Source organism: Brachycentrus maculatus, unplaced genomic scaffold, assembly GCF_059751285.1.
Source record: "Brachycentrus maculatus isolate JH-2025_06_01 unplaced genomic scaffold, ASM5975128v1 h1tg000216l, whole genome shotgun sequence".
NCBI lineage: Eukaryota > Metazoa > Arthropoda > Insecta > Trichoptera > Brachycentridae > Brachycentrus > Brachycentrus maculatus.
The window spans coordinates 847,501-865,000 of NW_028280967.1; the positions used below are offsets into that span (position 1 = coordinate 847,501).

A 17,500-nucleotide genomic window follows, 5' to 3' on the forward strand; every position below is an offset into this window, starting at 1 on the left:
TTTCAGAGTATTCATAAAAATAATGGGTGGCCCTAATTCATTGAGTAGATACTGTATATATATATATACATATATATATATATATATATATATATATATATATATATATATATATATTTATATATATATATATATATATATATATATATATATATATATATATATATATATATATATATATATATATATATATATACATATATATACATATATATACTTATATATACATATATATACATATACATACATATACATACATATATATACATATATATACATATATATACATATATATACATATATATACATATATATATATATATATATATATATATATATATATATATATATATATATATATATATATATATATATATATATATATAAATATATATATATATATATATATATACATATATATATATATATATATATATATATATATACATATATATATATATATATATATATATATATATATATATATATATATATATATTCTTCATCTTTGATGAGATGTCAAAAACATAATATGAAAATAACTCCTGTAATTGGAGATAATCCAGATTTTGTGAACAAGTATTTGGACACACTCAAAATGTTGTAAAGCTAGATTAATTTCGTTACTTACTGCATTGCTGACATTGATGTCCACATCCTGATTCAGGAGTGCTAATATCTTATCTAGTTGTCCTGCCCGAGCAGCTCTCAGGAACGCGGTACTGGCGTCCGTCTGGAAGAAAACATAAACAAAACATGAGTAAGTGGGTTTTCGACGAAATTCAAAATGAAATTCAACATGCTGAATGTGAAAAATTAATAAAAGTCGAAGTGGTGCCGCGTTCTATTATCTCTGCCTACCCCTGAGGAGAAGCGTGAAAGAGGAGTGATGGTTAATATTGTCGCCTACTTTCAAAATCCGCCAGATCCATATAAGTCGATTTTACAAAAAATTACAAATTCTCCGGGTATTATGTTTCAAAGATTTGTCTATCTTTAGATGAAATATTGTAAAATAGAGAATTCTCCCATTTCTTTGGAAAATTTTTCAATATTAAAAAAACACGAGAAACAAACCGATAATGACGTCATCTTAATTTTTGACCTATCCCCGCTCTCTGATTGGCCGATATGGGTCAGAAGGCAAGTTTTGTGAATATATCGCTCACTCCTTTCAAGAACGTCATAAATCAAAATATTTGATTTTTCAGGAGAACGTTTATAAAGTTTAAAAATATAACACAATGTATTAAAAATAAATATCAAGCCACTTATTGAACTTTTTATTGTGCAACAGATATTTTTAGGTAAAACCTGAAGGTTTTTTCTCCATTTGAAAAATCTTTAGTTTATTTAAAAAAATAAGTAGGTAAACAATACCTTTCCTTCAAAATGCAAAAACATTTTCTGCCCTGTAGCGGGTAAATATTAAGTTTAAAATATGCCGCTTTTGCTGGGATATAGTACATTTTCTGGGTATTCTGAAAATATGCACAACTGAAAATTGTCGATTTTTGAATTATGACGTTCTTGAAAGGAGTGGGCGATATCGGAATTTGAAATACAATGCTGTTTTTAAGTATTTTTAGCGGGGTTTTCAAGCGTATAAATTTTTTAAACAATAAAACCATGCATTCCGATAGAGTATTTATTTTAAAATCTTATAAAACTGGATCTGGCGGATTTTGAAAGTAGGCGACACAATTAGTCTATTAAATTTAACATTGTTTTCTTAGGGATTAATTAGGCCGATCGTATAAGTGGGTTTTCGACGCAATTCAAGACGAAAAGGGGACATGTTTTCGTCTTTCTTCGAAATACGACGTACTCGTATTTCGCTAACTCAGTTAGGAGACATTAAATTGTAATTGAACTATGCCTGAACAAGTTTATGCCCTCAGGGCAAAATTTCCGCAATGCGTATGTTTTCGTAGCAACAAGATATAGCTATAATTCCACAGAAAAAACGTAAATATTTAAGCTAATATAGGGTGAAGTCTCGCTATCCGTATGCTTCCATATTCGATCCATCAGCTACACTTGTGAGATTGTTCGCCGTAGCTGAGAGCAGCGTAGAAGTGATCACATTACCTTCATAAAATTAACGATCGTTTTTACGGTAAGCCATATACAGGTTTTTCACTTTAAATTAGACGTTTTACAAATCAAATTTGACGTTTTAAAAAACCAAACTCGACGTTTTGTAAATCAAATTTGACGTTTTAAAAACCAAACTGGGCGTTTTACAAATCAAATTGGACGTTTAACATATCATTTGAATGTTTTACAAATCATATTGAATTATTATTTTTATAAAACAAACTCGATGTAATATTGTGTTTTATTTAAAAAAAAAATGGAATTTTCACAAAAATATTCATATCAGCACCACACATACGTTTTTCATCGAAATAAATATGTATATGGTTTTGAAAAGAAGAGTTATTGAAAGGTAACGAATGAGTTATAAAAAATTTACAAAAATATTTTTTTAATACATATGGTATTCTAAAAAACAAATAAATCCAATATGTTTACGTATATGACCGGCTATGTTTTATTAACCGCCTGTCCACCTCCGTAGTGTAATGGTCAGCATGCTCGGCTACCGTTCTGGAGGTTCAATTCCGTTCGATTCCCAGGGGGGTTTAATAAATATAAGTGATTTTTTCACTCTAATATTTATTCAATATTACACTGGACTGGTACCTGAAGTAGAGGGCTGATCACCTTTCCTTCATGTGTAATCGATCGAGATAACACTGCGTTTATATGAAGCAGTGCCCTATGCACCATTGGGGTGCGGTAAGGGTTTTATTATTATTTATTATGTTTTATTAATGCGAGTTTGGCCTGAAGTAACAATTTCCTTGTATTTTTTAAATATTATTTAATTCGACAAAATAGCGTGATAAAAGCATTTTTTTTCATCGAAAAAATTACTCGCTTTTCGTACTTGCATCGCGTACAAATAACGAATTTCTACTGTGATTTATTTTACAAAAGATTGAAATTCTGTATCACGCGAGGGTACGAATTTTAAAACCTGATAGATAACGAAAAACACTTAAACTTTGTTTATGAATTATACAAACTTTTTGTCAAACTAAGCAAAAATAGAATTTAATAACAATTTAGGAGCAGCATTTTCGTGAAATGCTCCCTCAAGGGCACTTCGTTGTTATCGAATTGGGGAAAATAAAATTATGGAAATGATTTAGCAAATAAGATTAGAAAGAGCTCTTTGCGGTGGTATGGACATGTGGAGCGAATGGATAGCGAGAGAATGACTAAGAAAATATATGTGGCGAATTTGAGAGGGAAAACAGAACGTGGACGACCGAAAAAGACTTGGCACGATCAGATCAATCAGAACCTAAAATCTGGCGGTGTCAAAAGTCTGCGTAATCGGAGGGCATGTATGACTAGATGTATGGATGTGAAGGAGGCTAGGAGTGTATGTCAGGACAGAAGAGTGTGGCGTTCCATCCTCTCTGCCTACCCCTGCGGGGAAACGGCGTGATGGTAGTAGTAGTAGTAGTAGTAGTAGATTTAGCAAATAAATTTGACTCACGGCAACAGCAAAGCGATTTTTAACAGAGAAATTTATCATCATAATATACGAGGACATAACAAAATACACGTGGAGCCGATGAACAACTAAGTTTGGAGTAAGTAAGGTCCTAATGTATTGCCTATACCCAAATTAACCAGCTGCCTGACATATCGCTCACTCCTTTCAATAACGTCATTTATTTAAAAAAAAAACTAGATTTTTCAGGAGATCGTTTTAAAAGTTAAAATATGATAGAATGTATGAAAAATAAATATCATATTTTTCTTCATATATGTTGAGATGCCAAAAAAAATCATATCGCTCACTCCTCCTCACTCCTTGAACAACGTCATAAATCAAAAAACTTGATTTTTCAGGGGAACGTTTTTAAAGTTTAAAAATATTTCTTTAAAAATATGCTCACTCCTTTCAAGAACGTCATAAATCAAAAATCGTCAATTTTCAGTTGTGCATGTTTTCGGAATGCCCAGAAAATGTACTATATCCCAGCAAAAGAGGCATATTTTTAACTTAATATTTACCCGCTACAGGGCAGAAAGTGTTGTTTTTGCATTTTGAAGAAAAGGTATTGTTTAATTATTTTTTTAAATATACTACATATTTTTCAAATGGAGAAAAAACCTTCAGGTTTTACCCAAAAAGATCTTTTGCACAGTATAAAGTTCAATAAGTGGCTTGATATTTATTTTTAATACATTGTATTATATTTTTAAACTTTAAAAACGTTCTCCTGAATAATCAAGTTTTTTGATTTATGACGTTGTTGAAAGGAGTGAGGATATGAAGATCTTAAGTATTGACCTGACGACAAAATTACCTACAATTGTTACCCTTGACTTGTCAACTAAATAAATTGACTAATTGAATTTTATTACGAAATTAAATATTTGACGCGTGCGGCCTAAAATGAAAATGTTGCCATGTAACAATTTAATTTGGCTGGTTTAAATGTTGCCACACGCGAGAGTTACGCAATTCCCATGGGGCGAATAAATATGCGATAATTAGCTGGAGAAGTAGCGATTAGCGAATAGCCAATTCTCCGTAGGGGTAGGCAAAGAAAAAAAGACCACACGAATCTGTCTTTGCAAACAATCTTCGCCTCTTCCACATTCATGCATCAAGCACTTCGTATACATACGTCCATTACATTTTAAATGATCATGTTTCATTATGGAAAATAAAATACTATTCTATCGCAATGTCAACGCTATCTGTTGAACTTATCACCATCTCACGCAATACCATTTTTTTTAAATCTGTCTCTGTAAGCAACTTCGAAGCATCTTCGCCTCTTCCACATTCATGTGTCATGCACATCATATATATACGCCCATTACATTTTAAATGAACATGTTTTATTTCGCAAAATAAAAAAATATTATTGATCGCAATGGCAACGCTATCTGTTGAACGTAACACCATCACACGCAATACCGAATATTACTTTTTTATTGTGACACGTGTGGTCCCTCGCGCAGCCGGTTGGTATTTGAATTAGATGTTTCCGAGTTCAGCTCTAAGGGGATATTTGCAAACACAATTCATTCTGCCGGAGAGGTCACATGCGCTTGTGCACTACACGGAATATTACCGTCCGCCAGACGACAGTTTATCGAATTTACGCGCAACGTGTTCACGTACCGATCAAGAGCTCCAATCCGAAGAAAGATGGACAATAGCACAAGCCAATCCAAGCCAATCATCGTTTTAAAACGCTAACTGACGTGCCGGACGGCAAAATTCTGTGTAATTCCGTGTAGTGGACGGTTTATATTCTAAAAAACAAAAAATGTATCTGATATACATTCTTTAAAAAAATTAGGCGTAAACAGATATTGCTCACTCCTTTCAACAACGTCATTTATCAAAAATCGTCAATTTTCCGATGTTTTCGGAATGCCCAGAAAATGTACTATAACCCAGCAAAAGCGTATTATTTTTTACTTAATATTTACCTCCTACAGGGCAGAAAGTGTTGTTTTTGCATTTTGAAGAAAAGGTATTGTTGAATTATTTTTTAATTATACTAAATATTTTTCAAATGGAGAAAAAACATTCAGGTTTTACCTAAAAAGATCTGTTGCAGAGTAAAAAGTTCAATAAGTGGCTCGATATTTATTTTTAATACATTGCATTTTATGAAATTTCGTGTGGAGATTGTGATAGAAAATATACTGGCCAAACTGCGAGAAATTTAAAGATTAGAATTAAAGAACATCATAGCGGTCTTGTTAGTAATTATTTTTCGGAATTTGCAAATCATATAATAGATACTAATCACTCATTTCACTCTTATAAATTAAAATTATTACACCTTGTTCCATATAAAGGCCAAATTATGAATTATCTTGAAAATTTAGAAATACAAAAAAACCTGAATTCTAATAATAATTTATTAAATAATATATTGTTTCAAAATTCTTCGCCATTGCTTTCAATTTTTCCTTTGTTTTCAAACTCCGTTCCTTGACTAACCCCTTCCCCTTACTTTCCCCTCTCCTTATTTATAGAAAAAAATTACATTTTATATTTTAGTTATTATACAGACCTGAATGATGGAAGTTTAACTTCTGAAACTTGTAGTCTATAATAAAACTCAAGTGGTAAAAAACGAAGTGTTTTCTTTAATTATTGTACATTACATTATATTTTTAAACTTTAAAAACGATCTCCTGAAAAATCAAGTTTTTGAAATATGACGTTGTTGAAAGGAGTGGGCGATATGTGACCTATATCCACTTAAATAATGAATATAATAATTTGGCGGTCTCCAACGTCTGTACACATTGTATCCTTAGGGAGCAGTAATATCGGACAGCCAGAAACCTAATTTATATGTCGAGTAGATATTTCGATTGTCACAATTAGCGTGCGTATGTTCGTGCTGTGAGGAAAAATTATGCAAATTAAAGCTGAAATATTAGGGGTCGTTCCGCAGTCGTAAATACGGCTGATGTGATACAGAGGGGAGGATATCATGACGTCATTTCTTCCCTAAAGTCTATTACGTAATGGAGGTGTTGAGTCACACTTTTATGAGAAGAAAGACGCATGAAAATAGTGTACTTTTAAAACTGGACTTTGTCAATTTCAAAGATAAGTTTATGCTTGAACTACGCAAAGGTACCTAACCTAACACAATTGAAATTTTTAATTAATGTTTAACATAATTCATCATTTTCAAACACCATGAAAATGATTCGGAATGCATCGAAACACGTGTCACAGTAGATTTTAAGAAATAATAGTATTTACTAAGTAAAACATTAATTAAAAATGGATAGATTACACCACAAAGCGACTGCCGAATCAATTAATGAAACGATCGAAATTGATTAGAATTCGATACTTAGGAATTTGTCCTAGATTTGACCATTAGCATAACCACCGCAGTATCTAGATACATGTGGATCGATCGGCTACCGTACTGGAAGTCTCGGGTTCGATTCCCAAGGGGGGAGGGTCTTTTTTACACTCCAATATTTATTCAATATTACCCTGGACTGGTACCTGAAGCGGTGGGCTGATCACCTTTCCTTCATGTGTTAACGATCAAGATAACATTGCGTTCATATGATACAGTGCCCTATGCACCATTGGGTGTGGATGAGGTTTTGAAGTTTGAAAATATATAAGTATCAAGTAGAAATGTATTTACGAAAGCAAAAAGCAAATTAATAAGGAAAGCAGATATGAAGTATTTTTTTTACATACGGCCAAAACCGAATAATATGGTTTTGAAAAGAAAACAGTTATTGAAAGGAATTAAAAAATAGGAACAAAAAAATTCAAAATTTTTTTTAAAACTAATTTTAATATACATTTATGAAAATTTGCGTAGAGAGACGTATGGCCTCTCAAGCAGCCGGCCGTTTACTGAATTCTATGTTTGAGTAAGCCTTAAGATAAATTAATAGAATTTCTCATAGAATTAGCAAAGCATATAATATCTAGTTCAAGCATCGCATTTTGAAAACACATGATCACCCATAATATAAATTATACGTGTTTCCCTTCCCTGTAATAACAAGTCGCATGGATAAGTTACTGGAAATCAATTTTGGTAAAAGCGGTTTAAAATTTTTTGAATAAAGTTTTTTTTTTAAGAGAAATACTTTTTTCATTGTTTCGGCATTAACTTTGTGGTAAGACATGTTACAATGATTAAAGAAAACACTTGTTTTTTACCACTTGAGTTTTATTATAGACTACATGTTTCAGAAGTTAAACTTCCATCATTCAGGTCTGTATAATAACGTTATTATACAGGCCTGAATGATGGAAGTTTAACTTCTGAAACATGTAGTCCATAATAAAACTCAAGTGGTAAAAAACAAGTGTTTTCTTTGATCGTTGTAAAAGAAATACTTGTGTTTTTATTATTTACACAAATATTTAAATTTCATACTATTTCTGTGAGCCTAAGCGGCTCATTATTAGAAATAGGTATCAAAATGTGGTAGAGTGGGTTCGAACCTAGAAACTCTGACTTGAGAGTCCGCGACACTAACTAACGATTACCAAAAATAATAGTATTAGATATTTTTATTTTACCAAAAAATAAATTAAGAGTATGGTACGTTACGTTAGGATTTTAATAATATTATTTTATGTTTAATTTAAATACTGTAATAATTTAGGCAAATTAAAATAAAATAAAATTGGAAGCAGTTGATTTCATTGAAAATAAATTAAAACTTTTCATCATTAAATTTCAGAAAAATTACCATACCGAAAAGTTGGTTATCGCTGACCATATACCATAGACCAGCCATACTCAACCTGCGGCCCGCCTAGCTTTTTTGTGATGTCATGTCATCATGTCATGTGAAATCATGTTCCTGATAATAAATGCCCCCAACACATTTATTATCAGGAACATGATTTACAAAATCTGGCATTCTTTAAATATAGAATCGTATATCTTGAGATTTATTTCGACTTTGACGTACAGACATGGAAACCCGAAGAGGATGGTCGTTGTCGTGTCAACATCAGATCTGGTATAAGAGTGTTGCTACTGCACACGCTAGATTTATTCCCAAAAAACAAACATTTGACAGACAAATATGCGCGATATTATTATTCTGTTTTGGTCATATTTTTATATATCTCAAATGGTTTTCCAAAAAAACGGGGGTGGTGGGTTTCATGATTTTTTTGTCATACCAGTATAGTGTTGCGGCCCGCGTAGCTTTACAAATATACGTATGCGGCCCGAAGAAAAAAAAGGTTGAGTATCATTGCCATAGACCATATAAATGCTAGGTTGACCTTTCAAGGCAATTTATTAGTGTGATTTTCAGGCCAACATGTATCGTATTGTATGAGTTGGATTCAACCGTTTTAAACCACCGAACAGGTTTTTTTCTTGAATAAACATGTACATATGATTTATCTGTATTTTGGCTCTTTAGGCATTACCTGTGTTGAACCGAAATACTAGTTTAAATGTTTTAACCACCGAAGTTGGCTTTAGAATGGTTTATAACCATGAAAAGTTGTTTAAAATAGTTTTTAACCACTAAAATAGATTTTAATCGCTGCTTGCTATATGTTTGGTTGACCCTTCAAGGCAATTTATTAGTGGACTCTTTGGGCCAATATTTTTTCCATTGTTTTATTGGGTTCAAACGTTTTAAACTACCGAACGTGGTTTTATATTGTTTAACCACAAAAATTGATTTTAAATCAGTTTATAACCACGAAAAGTATTAATAAATGGTTTAAACCAATAAATAGGTTTTAATCGCTGACTGCCTTTAAAACCTATTTATTTTAGTGTTCATAAACCTGTACTCTTCAGGCCGACATTTCTTGCATTGTAATTGTTGGGTTTAAACTACCGAACGAGGTTTAAATAAAAAAATTAAATAAAAAAACAAAAAAAAATGTTTTAACCACCAAAAGTGGTTTTAATCGGCTTTAAACCGTTAAATATTTTAAACCAAACAATTTTGAGCTGCCGTCATACCACACGCTTCAGAAACACGTGTAGCACACACGAGATACTATCACGTTTCCTCGTACCATACAGGGAAAGGAAACAATGGTTGTCAGGTATTATGTGTTACAGTGCGTTGTATGGAAGGGTGATTATGACGTACAGTCACGGAGGGTCTGTATTTTCGCGTGTGGGGCGGACATTTCGAGCGAAACAACGTGCTTTCGCCTAGCGATCGAATTCTAGACCAGGAACGGATAATTTTATTGGCGCGATAATTCGTTTTCGGCAAAAGTTTCGTGGTTTCGTTATCCGTCAAGGATAATTTGAATATGGCGCCATAGTTGTTCATGGTTCTTGTGACGTCTCGTTTGTTATGTACAGTAATTAAAATCACAAATAAAACAATTGTTTTTATGCATTAAATGTTGAATTGAATACTGATTTTTTCAGTCTACAAAGTTGTATTTTATTGTTTAAAAAAACACATAAAAATCAATTTTGTAACAATTGTCACGGCATTTTCAAACGGATCTTTCGTTTGAAAATGTCATAACTAGGAGAAAAAATTGTCACAAAATTGATTTTTACGTGTTTTACTTTTTTCAACAATAAAATACAACTTGGTAGACTAAAAAAACAGTTGATATTAGTAATGTTAGTAAATAACCACTCACCGACTACTTCTGTCTACCGGTTTCGAGACGTACCCGTCTCTTCGTCAGGACATACACTACAATTTAACAATCATGCGAACAACACTACACCACACCCACTTAGTACTATTCACATACACTATCACTACACATGCAAAACATGCAGAGCGAGTTGTTAGTCCCACCAGTTTCCCAAAAGCATGGTGGGACTAACAACTCGCTCTGCATGTTTTGCATGTGTAGTGATAGTGTATGTGAATAGTACTAAGTGGGTGTGGTGTAGTGTTGTTCGCATGATTGTTAAATTGTAGTGTATGTCCTGACGAAGAGACGGGTACGTCTCGAAACCGGTAGACAGAAGTAGTCGGTGAGTGGTTATTTACTAACATTACTAATATCAATTAAAATGTTTGACCACAAAGTAAATGCTTTGAATATAAATAATATAAAAAAACAGTGTTTGTTTAATCATTCAATACATGAATTAAAATAGGGTTCTACAAATTAAACGCCAAAACGATAAATAAAATAATTGTTTTTTTTTACCAGTTGAATATTATATTTTGAATATTTATACGGGTTGACCATCTAACTGATTAACTAACCATCACGCTGCTTCCCCGCAGGGGTGGGCAGAAAAAATAAAGGACATGGAAACAGTAATAGAAGTAGAGGAAGAACATGAAAATTTTGGCACTATCACGTATTTAAAATATTTTAGAGTGGTTAGGCCAAGAGTCGGAATAATAGAGTCGGAAGAAGGTACTAAAATATATATTTAAATAAATAATTTAAACAAAATTTTAAATTGAAACAAACAAAGGTAATTCATGTCTTACCAACTTGGTGCTACCAACTGTAACGTATGGACGTGAGGCACGAAGTTGGCAAAAGTAGGATGAAAGTAGACTGAATGCAGTCAAAAGTCTAACTTTCAGACAAACGATGTATGATAGACGTTGGAATGATGAAATAAGGAAAGAATGCATGGCTGAGATAAGCATTATCGATAAAATCAAGAAAGTTGTGTTGAGATGGTTTGAGCATATGGGACGAACGAGTGAGGAAAGAACAGTAAAGCCAATATATATAAAAGGCGTATTTAGTTGGTGATAGGAGGAGAGGAAAACTGAGGATATTTTGGCATGGTAAAGTATATCAAATACTACACATGGTAAAGTATATAAAGTATATCAAATACTAAATAATAAAGTGGGAAGGTCAGGAGTCGAAATGATCGCCCTGTGGACATGTATGAGGAGATGCATAAATGTGAAAGAAGGGTAGAATATTTGCAAAGACATATTGGTGTGGCGTTTCATGCTCTCTGCCTACCCTGCAGAGAAGCAGCGCGATGGTTAGTTACTAATTAGTTTAGTTTATTAGTTTTTTTCTTAAGTTAGGAATAAGGAATGATGGGCTGGTATGTCCGCCTCCGTGGTGTAATGGATAGCGTGTTCAGCTACCGTGCTGGAGGTCCCGAGTTCGATACCCAGGACGGGTAAAAATAAATATTAGTGATTTTTAATATTTATTTAATAATTTCCTGGACTGGTCTTCATGTAAGTATCAATCAAGATAACACTGCGTCAGTACGATGCAGTGCCCTATGCACCATTGGGTGCGGATAAGGGTTAGAACATATGTATGAGAAGATGCATGAATGTGTAAGGGGAGAATAATGATTGCAATAATAGTAGTGTGGCGTTTTAATCTCTCTGCCTACCCCTGCGGTTAAGTCTGATAATCAATTAGTTAATTAGTTAGTTTAGTTTATTAGATTTCAGTTTTTTACCGTCATTTTTTGGTGGAACTGCATTTTATAGAATAAAATAACAAGTATGTAATTTTTCCACATTAATTTTATTTGACCAGCAACCGGGTTTCGTCGTAACCGACCAGTCTGATGATGTCGGTTACGACGAAACCCAGTTGCTGGTCAAATAAAATTCAAATGGAATAAATTACATATTTAGTTATATTATTTTTTGACATCTCATCAAAGATGAAGAAGAATATGGAAGTCTGGGCAATTACGGGACTGGCGACCGTCATAGGCTGGTTTAAGTGATCACTTTACACACGTGTAACATTTACCAATTCTACCCATTATTGACAACCACACTACTCAAATTCTTGGAAGTTCTTTATGTATATGAACCAATTTCAAAACGTTGTTCTTGAATTACTCACTAGAGACATCTTTTGGTGAGATGAAAAGTATTATAAAAAATAACTCCAAATAAATAACATAAAAAATAACTCTTAATTGGAGATAATCCATATTTTGCTCACTCCTTTCAAGAACGTCATAAATAAAAAATCGTCAATTTTCAGTTGTGCATGTTTTCAGAATGCCCAGAAAATGTACTATATTCCAGCAAAAGCGGCATATTTTTAACATAATATTTACCCGCTACAGGGCAAAAAGTGTTGTTTTTGCATTTTGAAGAAAAGGTATTTTTTTTAAAATAAACTAGTTATTTTTCAAATCTAGAAAAAACCTTCAGGTTGTACCTAAAAAGCTCTGTTGCACAGTAAAAAGTTCAATAAGTGGCTTGATATTTATTTTTAATAAATTGTATTATATTTTTAAACTTTAAAAACGTTCTCCTGAAAAATCAAGTTTTTATTTTATTTATGACGCTCTTGAAAGGAGTGAGTGATTTGTGAACAAGTATTTGGACACACTCAAAATATTGTAAATTACATAGTTGTTATTTTATTCCTTAGTTTTTAGTTATATTTGTATAAATTTGCTCACCTGACTCTGGTTCCCCGTTTCGGTAGTCATCTCGTTGAAATTTTCTAGGATCCCGTCTGGACCTCTATCTCTATGTACACACCCACAGCACCCGGCACAATTTAAACTAGACAGCTTGGCCGCCTTTGGACTTTGGAAAAACCACGTTCCGAATTTACAGGCGAGTTCCTGAAGAAGCCAAGCCGAGGTCTGACTGCCTTCCGCGGGCCACAAGATCGGCGAATCGAGGCATGATTCACGTATCGATTGGTCCGCTGGCGCTAGACACAGCTATCAAACCCCGCATTTCAAACGATCCTAGGTCAAAATGGATATAAAAACTATCTTTAATCCTAAAATGGCGTAGATATATCAATATTACACAGTTTTACACACATTTTACAATGAATTCGCGTGTAATTCGCATATGATTCGCGTGCAGAAAGGTATCACCGCCGCCATGACGCTACCAGCGGCAGAGATCTGTAAATTCAACTATATCGGCACTTTTTTGCGAATATTCTTTGTGATATTCGCACAGTATTGAAAAACAACTTATTAATCTAAATAGTACTTAGTAATATTCGTGATAAGTTTGTGTAAATTGTCCCGATGGCACTTTCTGACGCGCTCTAAAGATCTGTGTCCATCTTGGGTTTTTCTGACATTTCGGCAAGTATGGAAATCGGTTTCACAACACCCGAATGGTGTTCGAATTTTCACTGACTGCTGTAACAAGTGCTACCCCGAAGAATTGTTTGCGCAAGCGTGATTATTTCATCAAGGGATGATTCGAGGGGATGCATAAAAGGAATACCAACAACTTCAATAATAATAAAAAAAATTGAAAACATTAAAATGCTAAAAAATTAATTAATTGAATTACATACATGTTAATCTAAGAAAAGAAAAACACAAAAAACAATTATAATAAAAACAAATTATATTACTAAGAAATAAAAACAATAAATAATACCTCTCCCCATCCAAGTCCCTCTCCAAGCACAAGACGGCTGTCCAAACTTAAAACACAGTAAGGGACATTATTTTTGTAGTACGTTTTTTTTGCATTTTTGGACTAAGTAGATTCTACTTTGAGTTTGGACAGCCGAAGAGCTTAGACTCTTTATTGGAGAAAACTGCGTTACTAATTTAAGATTTCATTTAAACGCGCTAAGAGTGTTAGAAATGAAAACTCTAAAAATCATATGTGGCAAGAGTCTACGAGAATAAGAAATACCAGAATAAGAGATAAATATGTGAGATCGAGGATGTCGTTAAATGGGGAAGGACAGTTCATCTTCAGGTCTAAATATAAACTAAGTCAGTTTATATTTAGACCTGAAGATGGAAGCATAGCTTCCGAAACTAGTCGTTATTATAAAAAAATACAAATAGTAAAAAAATAGTGTTTTTTTTTTACAATTGAATCATGTCTTACCACAAAGATAATGCCGAAACAATACATAATCAATTGATTTTTAATTTGGCGTTTAATTTGTAGAACTCCATTTTGATTTATGTAATAATTGTAAAATCAAACACAGATTCTTTTGAGTCTACTAAGTTGTATTTTATTGTTAAAAAAAACACATAAAAAATAATATTGTTACAATTGTTTTGCTTAGTTACGGCATTTTCAAACGAACGTTTGTTTCATTCGTTTGAAAATGCCATAATTAGGCGAAAGAACTGTCACCATATAAATTTTTATGTGTTTTTTTAACAATAAAATACAACTTGGTAGACTCAAAATCTGTGTTTGATTTAAAATTAATACATAAATTAAAATGGAGTTCTACAAATTAAACGCCGAATCAATAAATTTATTGATTATTTATTATTTCGGCAATTAATACTTAAATAATCAATTTTTTAATAATAATCTCCACCGACAAGACACACAAGGTGGCTTGGTGGGTCTCTGCAAAAAAAAAGTTCTAAATACGTATGTATAAATTGTGATTAAAATAAATGTATACAAATAAGTAAAAAATAATTAAAAAATCATCTTTTTGCAACAAAAATAAATAAATAATAAAAACAGCTGCTATATTTTATTCAATACTCCCTCGTGATATCACCGCGAGTCTCGAACCCACCCTATGCGCGCGCACCCCTTATCGACCTGCGTTCCACCCTCGTCGCCCACACACACAGACAAGTCGTGGGTAATTTTAAAACATCACCCACACACGCGTATCCCCCTTTATCCATTACAAGGTGTACTCGCCGAATACCTACACACACTTCATGTACTCCTGTTCCTCAATACTAACACCGTCTGCCACTCCCATACTATATTATTCGTCTTCTTGCTGTTATCCGCACTCAATGGTGCTCAGGGCACTGTATCGCATTGATGGAGTGTTATCTAGTTCATTTTTCATTATATTTATGAAGTCTGTTTTTTTACAGGGCTTACAATCTGTCATGGGCTTGTTTAAGTTATAACTTTTTACATGTCGCTCATTCCTTTCAACAACGTCATACATAAAAAATGATTTTTCAGATCATTTTTAAAGTTTAAAAACATAATGAAATGTATTTAAAAATAAATATCAAGCTCTTTATTGAACTTTTTACTGTGCAACAGATCTTTTTAGATACAAGCTGAAAGTTTTTTCTCCATTTGAAAAATATTTAATACTTATATTTAAAAAAATAATTCAACGATACATTTTCTTCAAAATGCAAAAACAACACTTTCTGTCCTGTAGCGGGTAAATATTAAGTTAAATATATGTCGCTTTTGCTGGGATATAGTACATTTTCTAGGCATTCCCAAAACATGCACAACTGAAAACTGACGATTTTTTATACATGAGATTGTTGAAAGGAGTGAGCGATGTGTAACATTTACCATTCTACCCATGAATAACAACCACACTCTTCTAATTTTGTAACTCATATTTATTTATATAGTTACAAAATTTTGTGTAACGCACGACTTATATCATATATATGATATAATTCGTGCGAGTTCGCGGCAGTACCTATGGTTGATTTGAGTAAGCTTTCTATTTAGCAGAAACCCTTTTATTTGTACGCAAGGTCCGAAACCCGGATTATTTTCTCATACTGGGAGAAGCGTGAAAATATGATTTAAATGTGTTTATGCAGCTTATAATTTGGCCAGTTATATTCACAACATTTTAGTGTGTCCAAATCCTTGTTAGGTAAAAATCAGTTTAGGTAAGTGACAATAAATAATATAAATAATAATTTGGATAATTTATATAGCGCCATTTTCGTAAAATATTACGTGAAGGGCGCTTATAAAGACTTTATAAATAAAAATAAAAATTAACCCTTATCCGCACCCCAATGGTGCATAGGGCACTGCGTCATATAAACGCAGTGTTATCATGATCGTTTACACATGAAGGAAAGGTGATCAGCCCTCCGCTTCAGGTACCAGTCCAGGGTAATATTGAATAAATATGACAGTGAAAAAAACACTTATATTTATTTTACCCCCCTTGGGAATCGAACCCGGGACCTCCAGAACGGTAGCCGAGCGTGCTGACCATTACACTACGGAGGCGGAATCTTATTTATATTATATATAAATAAGACTAAGTCACAAAATTGTTGAATGTGTAAGGGTTTGAAAATGAATGAAGAGATGCCTGAATGTATGAAGAATGAAATGAGCACCCCTATGCACCATTGGGGTGCGGATAAGGGTTTTATTATTATTATTATTGTTTATATATAAGTATTTGAAAACACTCAAAACGTTATAAAAAAAGATTAGTGAAAATGACGTATGAAATATCGTTTTAAAATGAAACGATTTCAGAAATATCATAATTTATATGAAGCAGTGCCCTATGCACCATTGGGGTGCGGATAAGGGTTTCATTAATATTATTATTATTTATATATAAGTATTTGAAACACTCTAAACGTTATAAAAAAGATTAGTGAAAATGACGTATGAAATATCGTTTTAAAATTAAACGATTTGAGAAATATCATAATTTTCTTGTATCGGGTCACGGCTACCTTGTTCCATATAGAAATACTGAAATAAGTTCCATAATAAACAATGACAGATGGGAGGAAAAACAAAATGGATTCACATATCGGATATTCACATATTGGATGAATCATTTGTTTACGAATCTATTTTAAAATCTGGTCGAAATCTGCTCGACTCGTTCGCGTATAAACATGTCACTGGCCGATACCTATTTTCAGTTTCCTAGGCGATGTGAGTTCGCCTGATCCAAGCGTTCATTTTGACCAATCAATTTACTGTAATAACTAGTTGTTTTTACTTCTTTCAATGGATCTTTGTCACACGGGAGGAATATCTAATTTAACATACTCAACCTATAAAGGATTGTAATAGACTCGTTTTGTGTTTATAACACCCGATCGTGCCTTCGAAAAAACATTATTTTCGTAAGTTGGCAATGAATGACGTCACAGAAACGATGGAGTTATTTTAGTGTTTGTGTCATTGCTAAATTATTGGCGGCTCTATTTGTTGATGCCTATGGTCCAACTTCCCAACCACCCCTTATATTTGTTTAACGAAAATGGTAATGTAGTGGTAAAGAAACTAT

General features: G+C 32.8%; 1 protein-coding gene across 1 annotated transcript in view; it reads right to left on the minus strand.

Moving 5' to 3' along the window:
- Positions 1–13,671, minus strand: part of LOC148306966 (uncharacterized) — a 124,538-nt gene extending 110,867 nt beyond the window's left edge. The window contains exons 1-2 of the mRNA XM_088264131.1: positions 12,945–13,671; positions 632–733 (exon numbers count right to left, since the gene is read on the minus strand). Of these exons, the coding sequence (XP_088120257.1) occupies positions 632–733; positions 12,945–12,974 (132 nt within the window). The 5' untranslated portion in view covers positions 12,975–13,671. The remainder of the gene's footprint in view (positions 1–631; positions 734–12,944) is intronic.
- Positions 13,672–17,500: the final 3,829 nt, after the last annotated feature.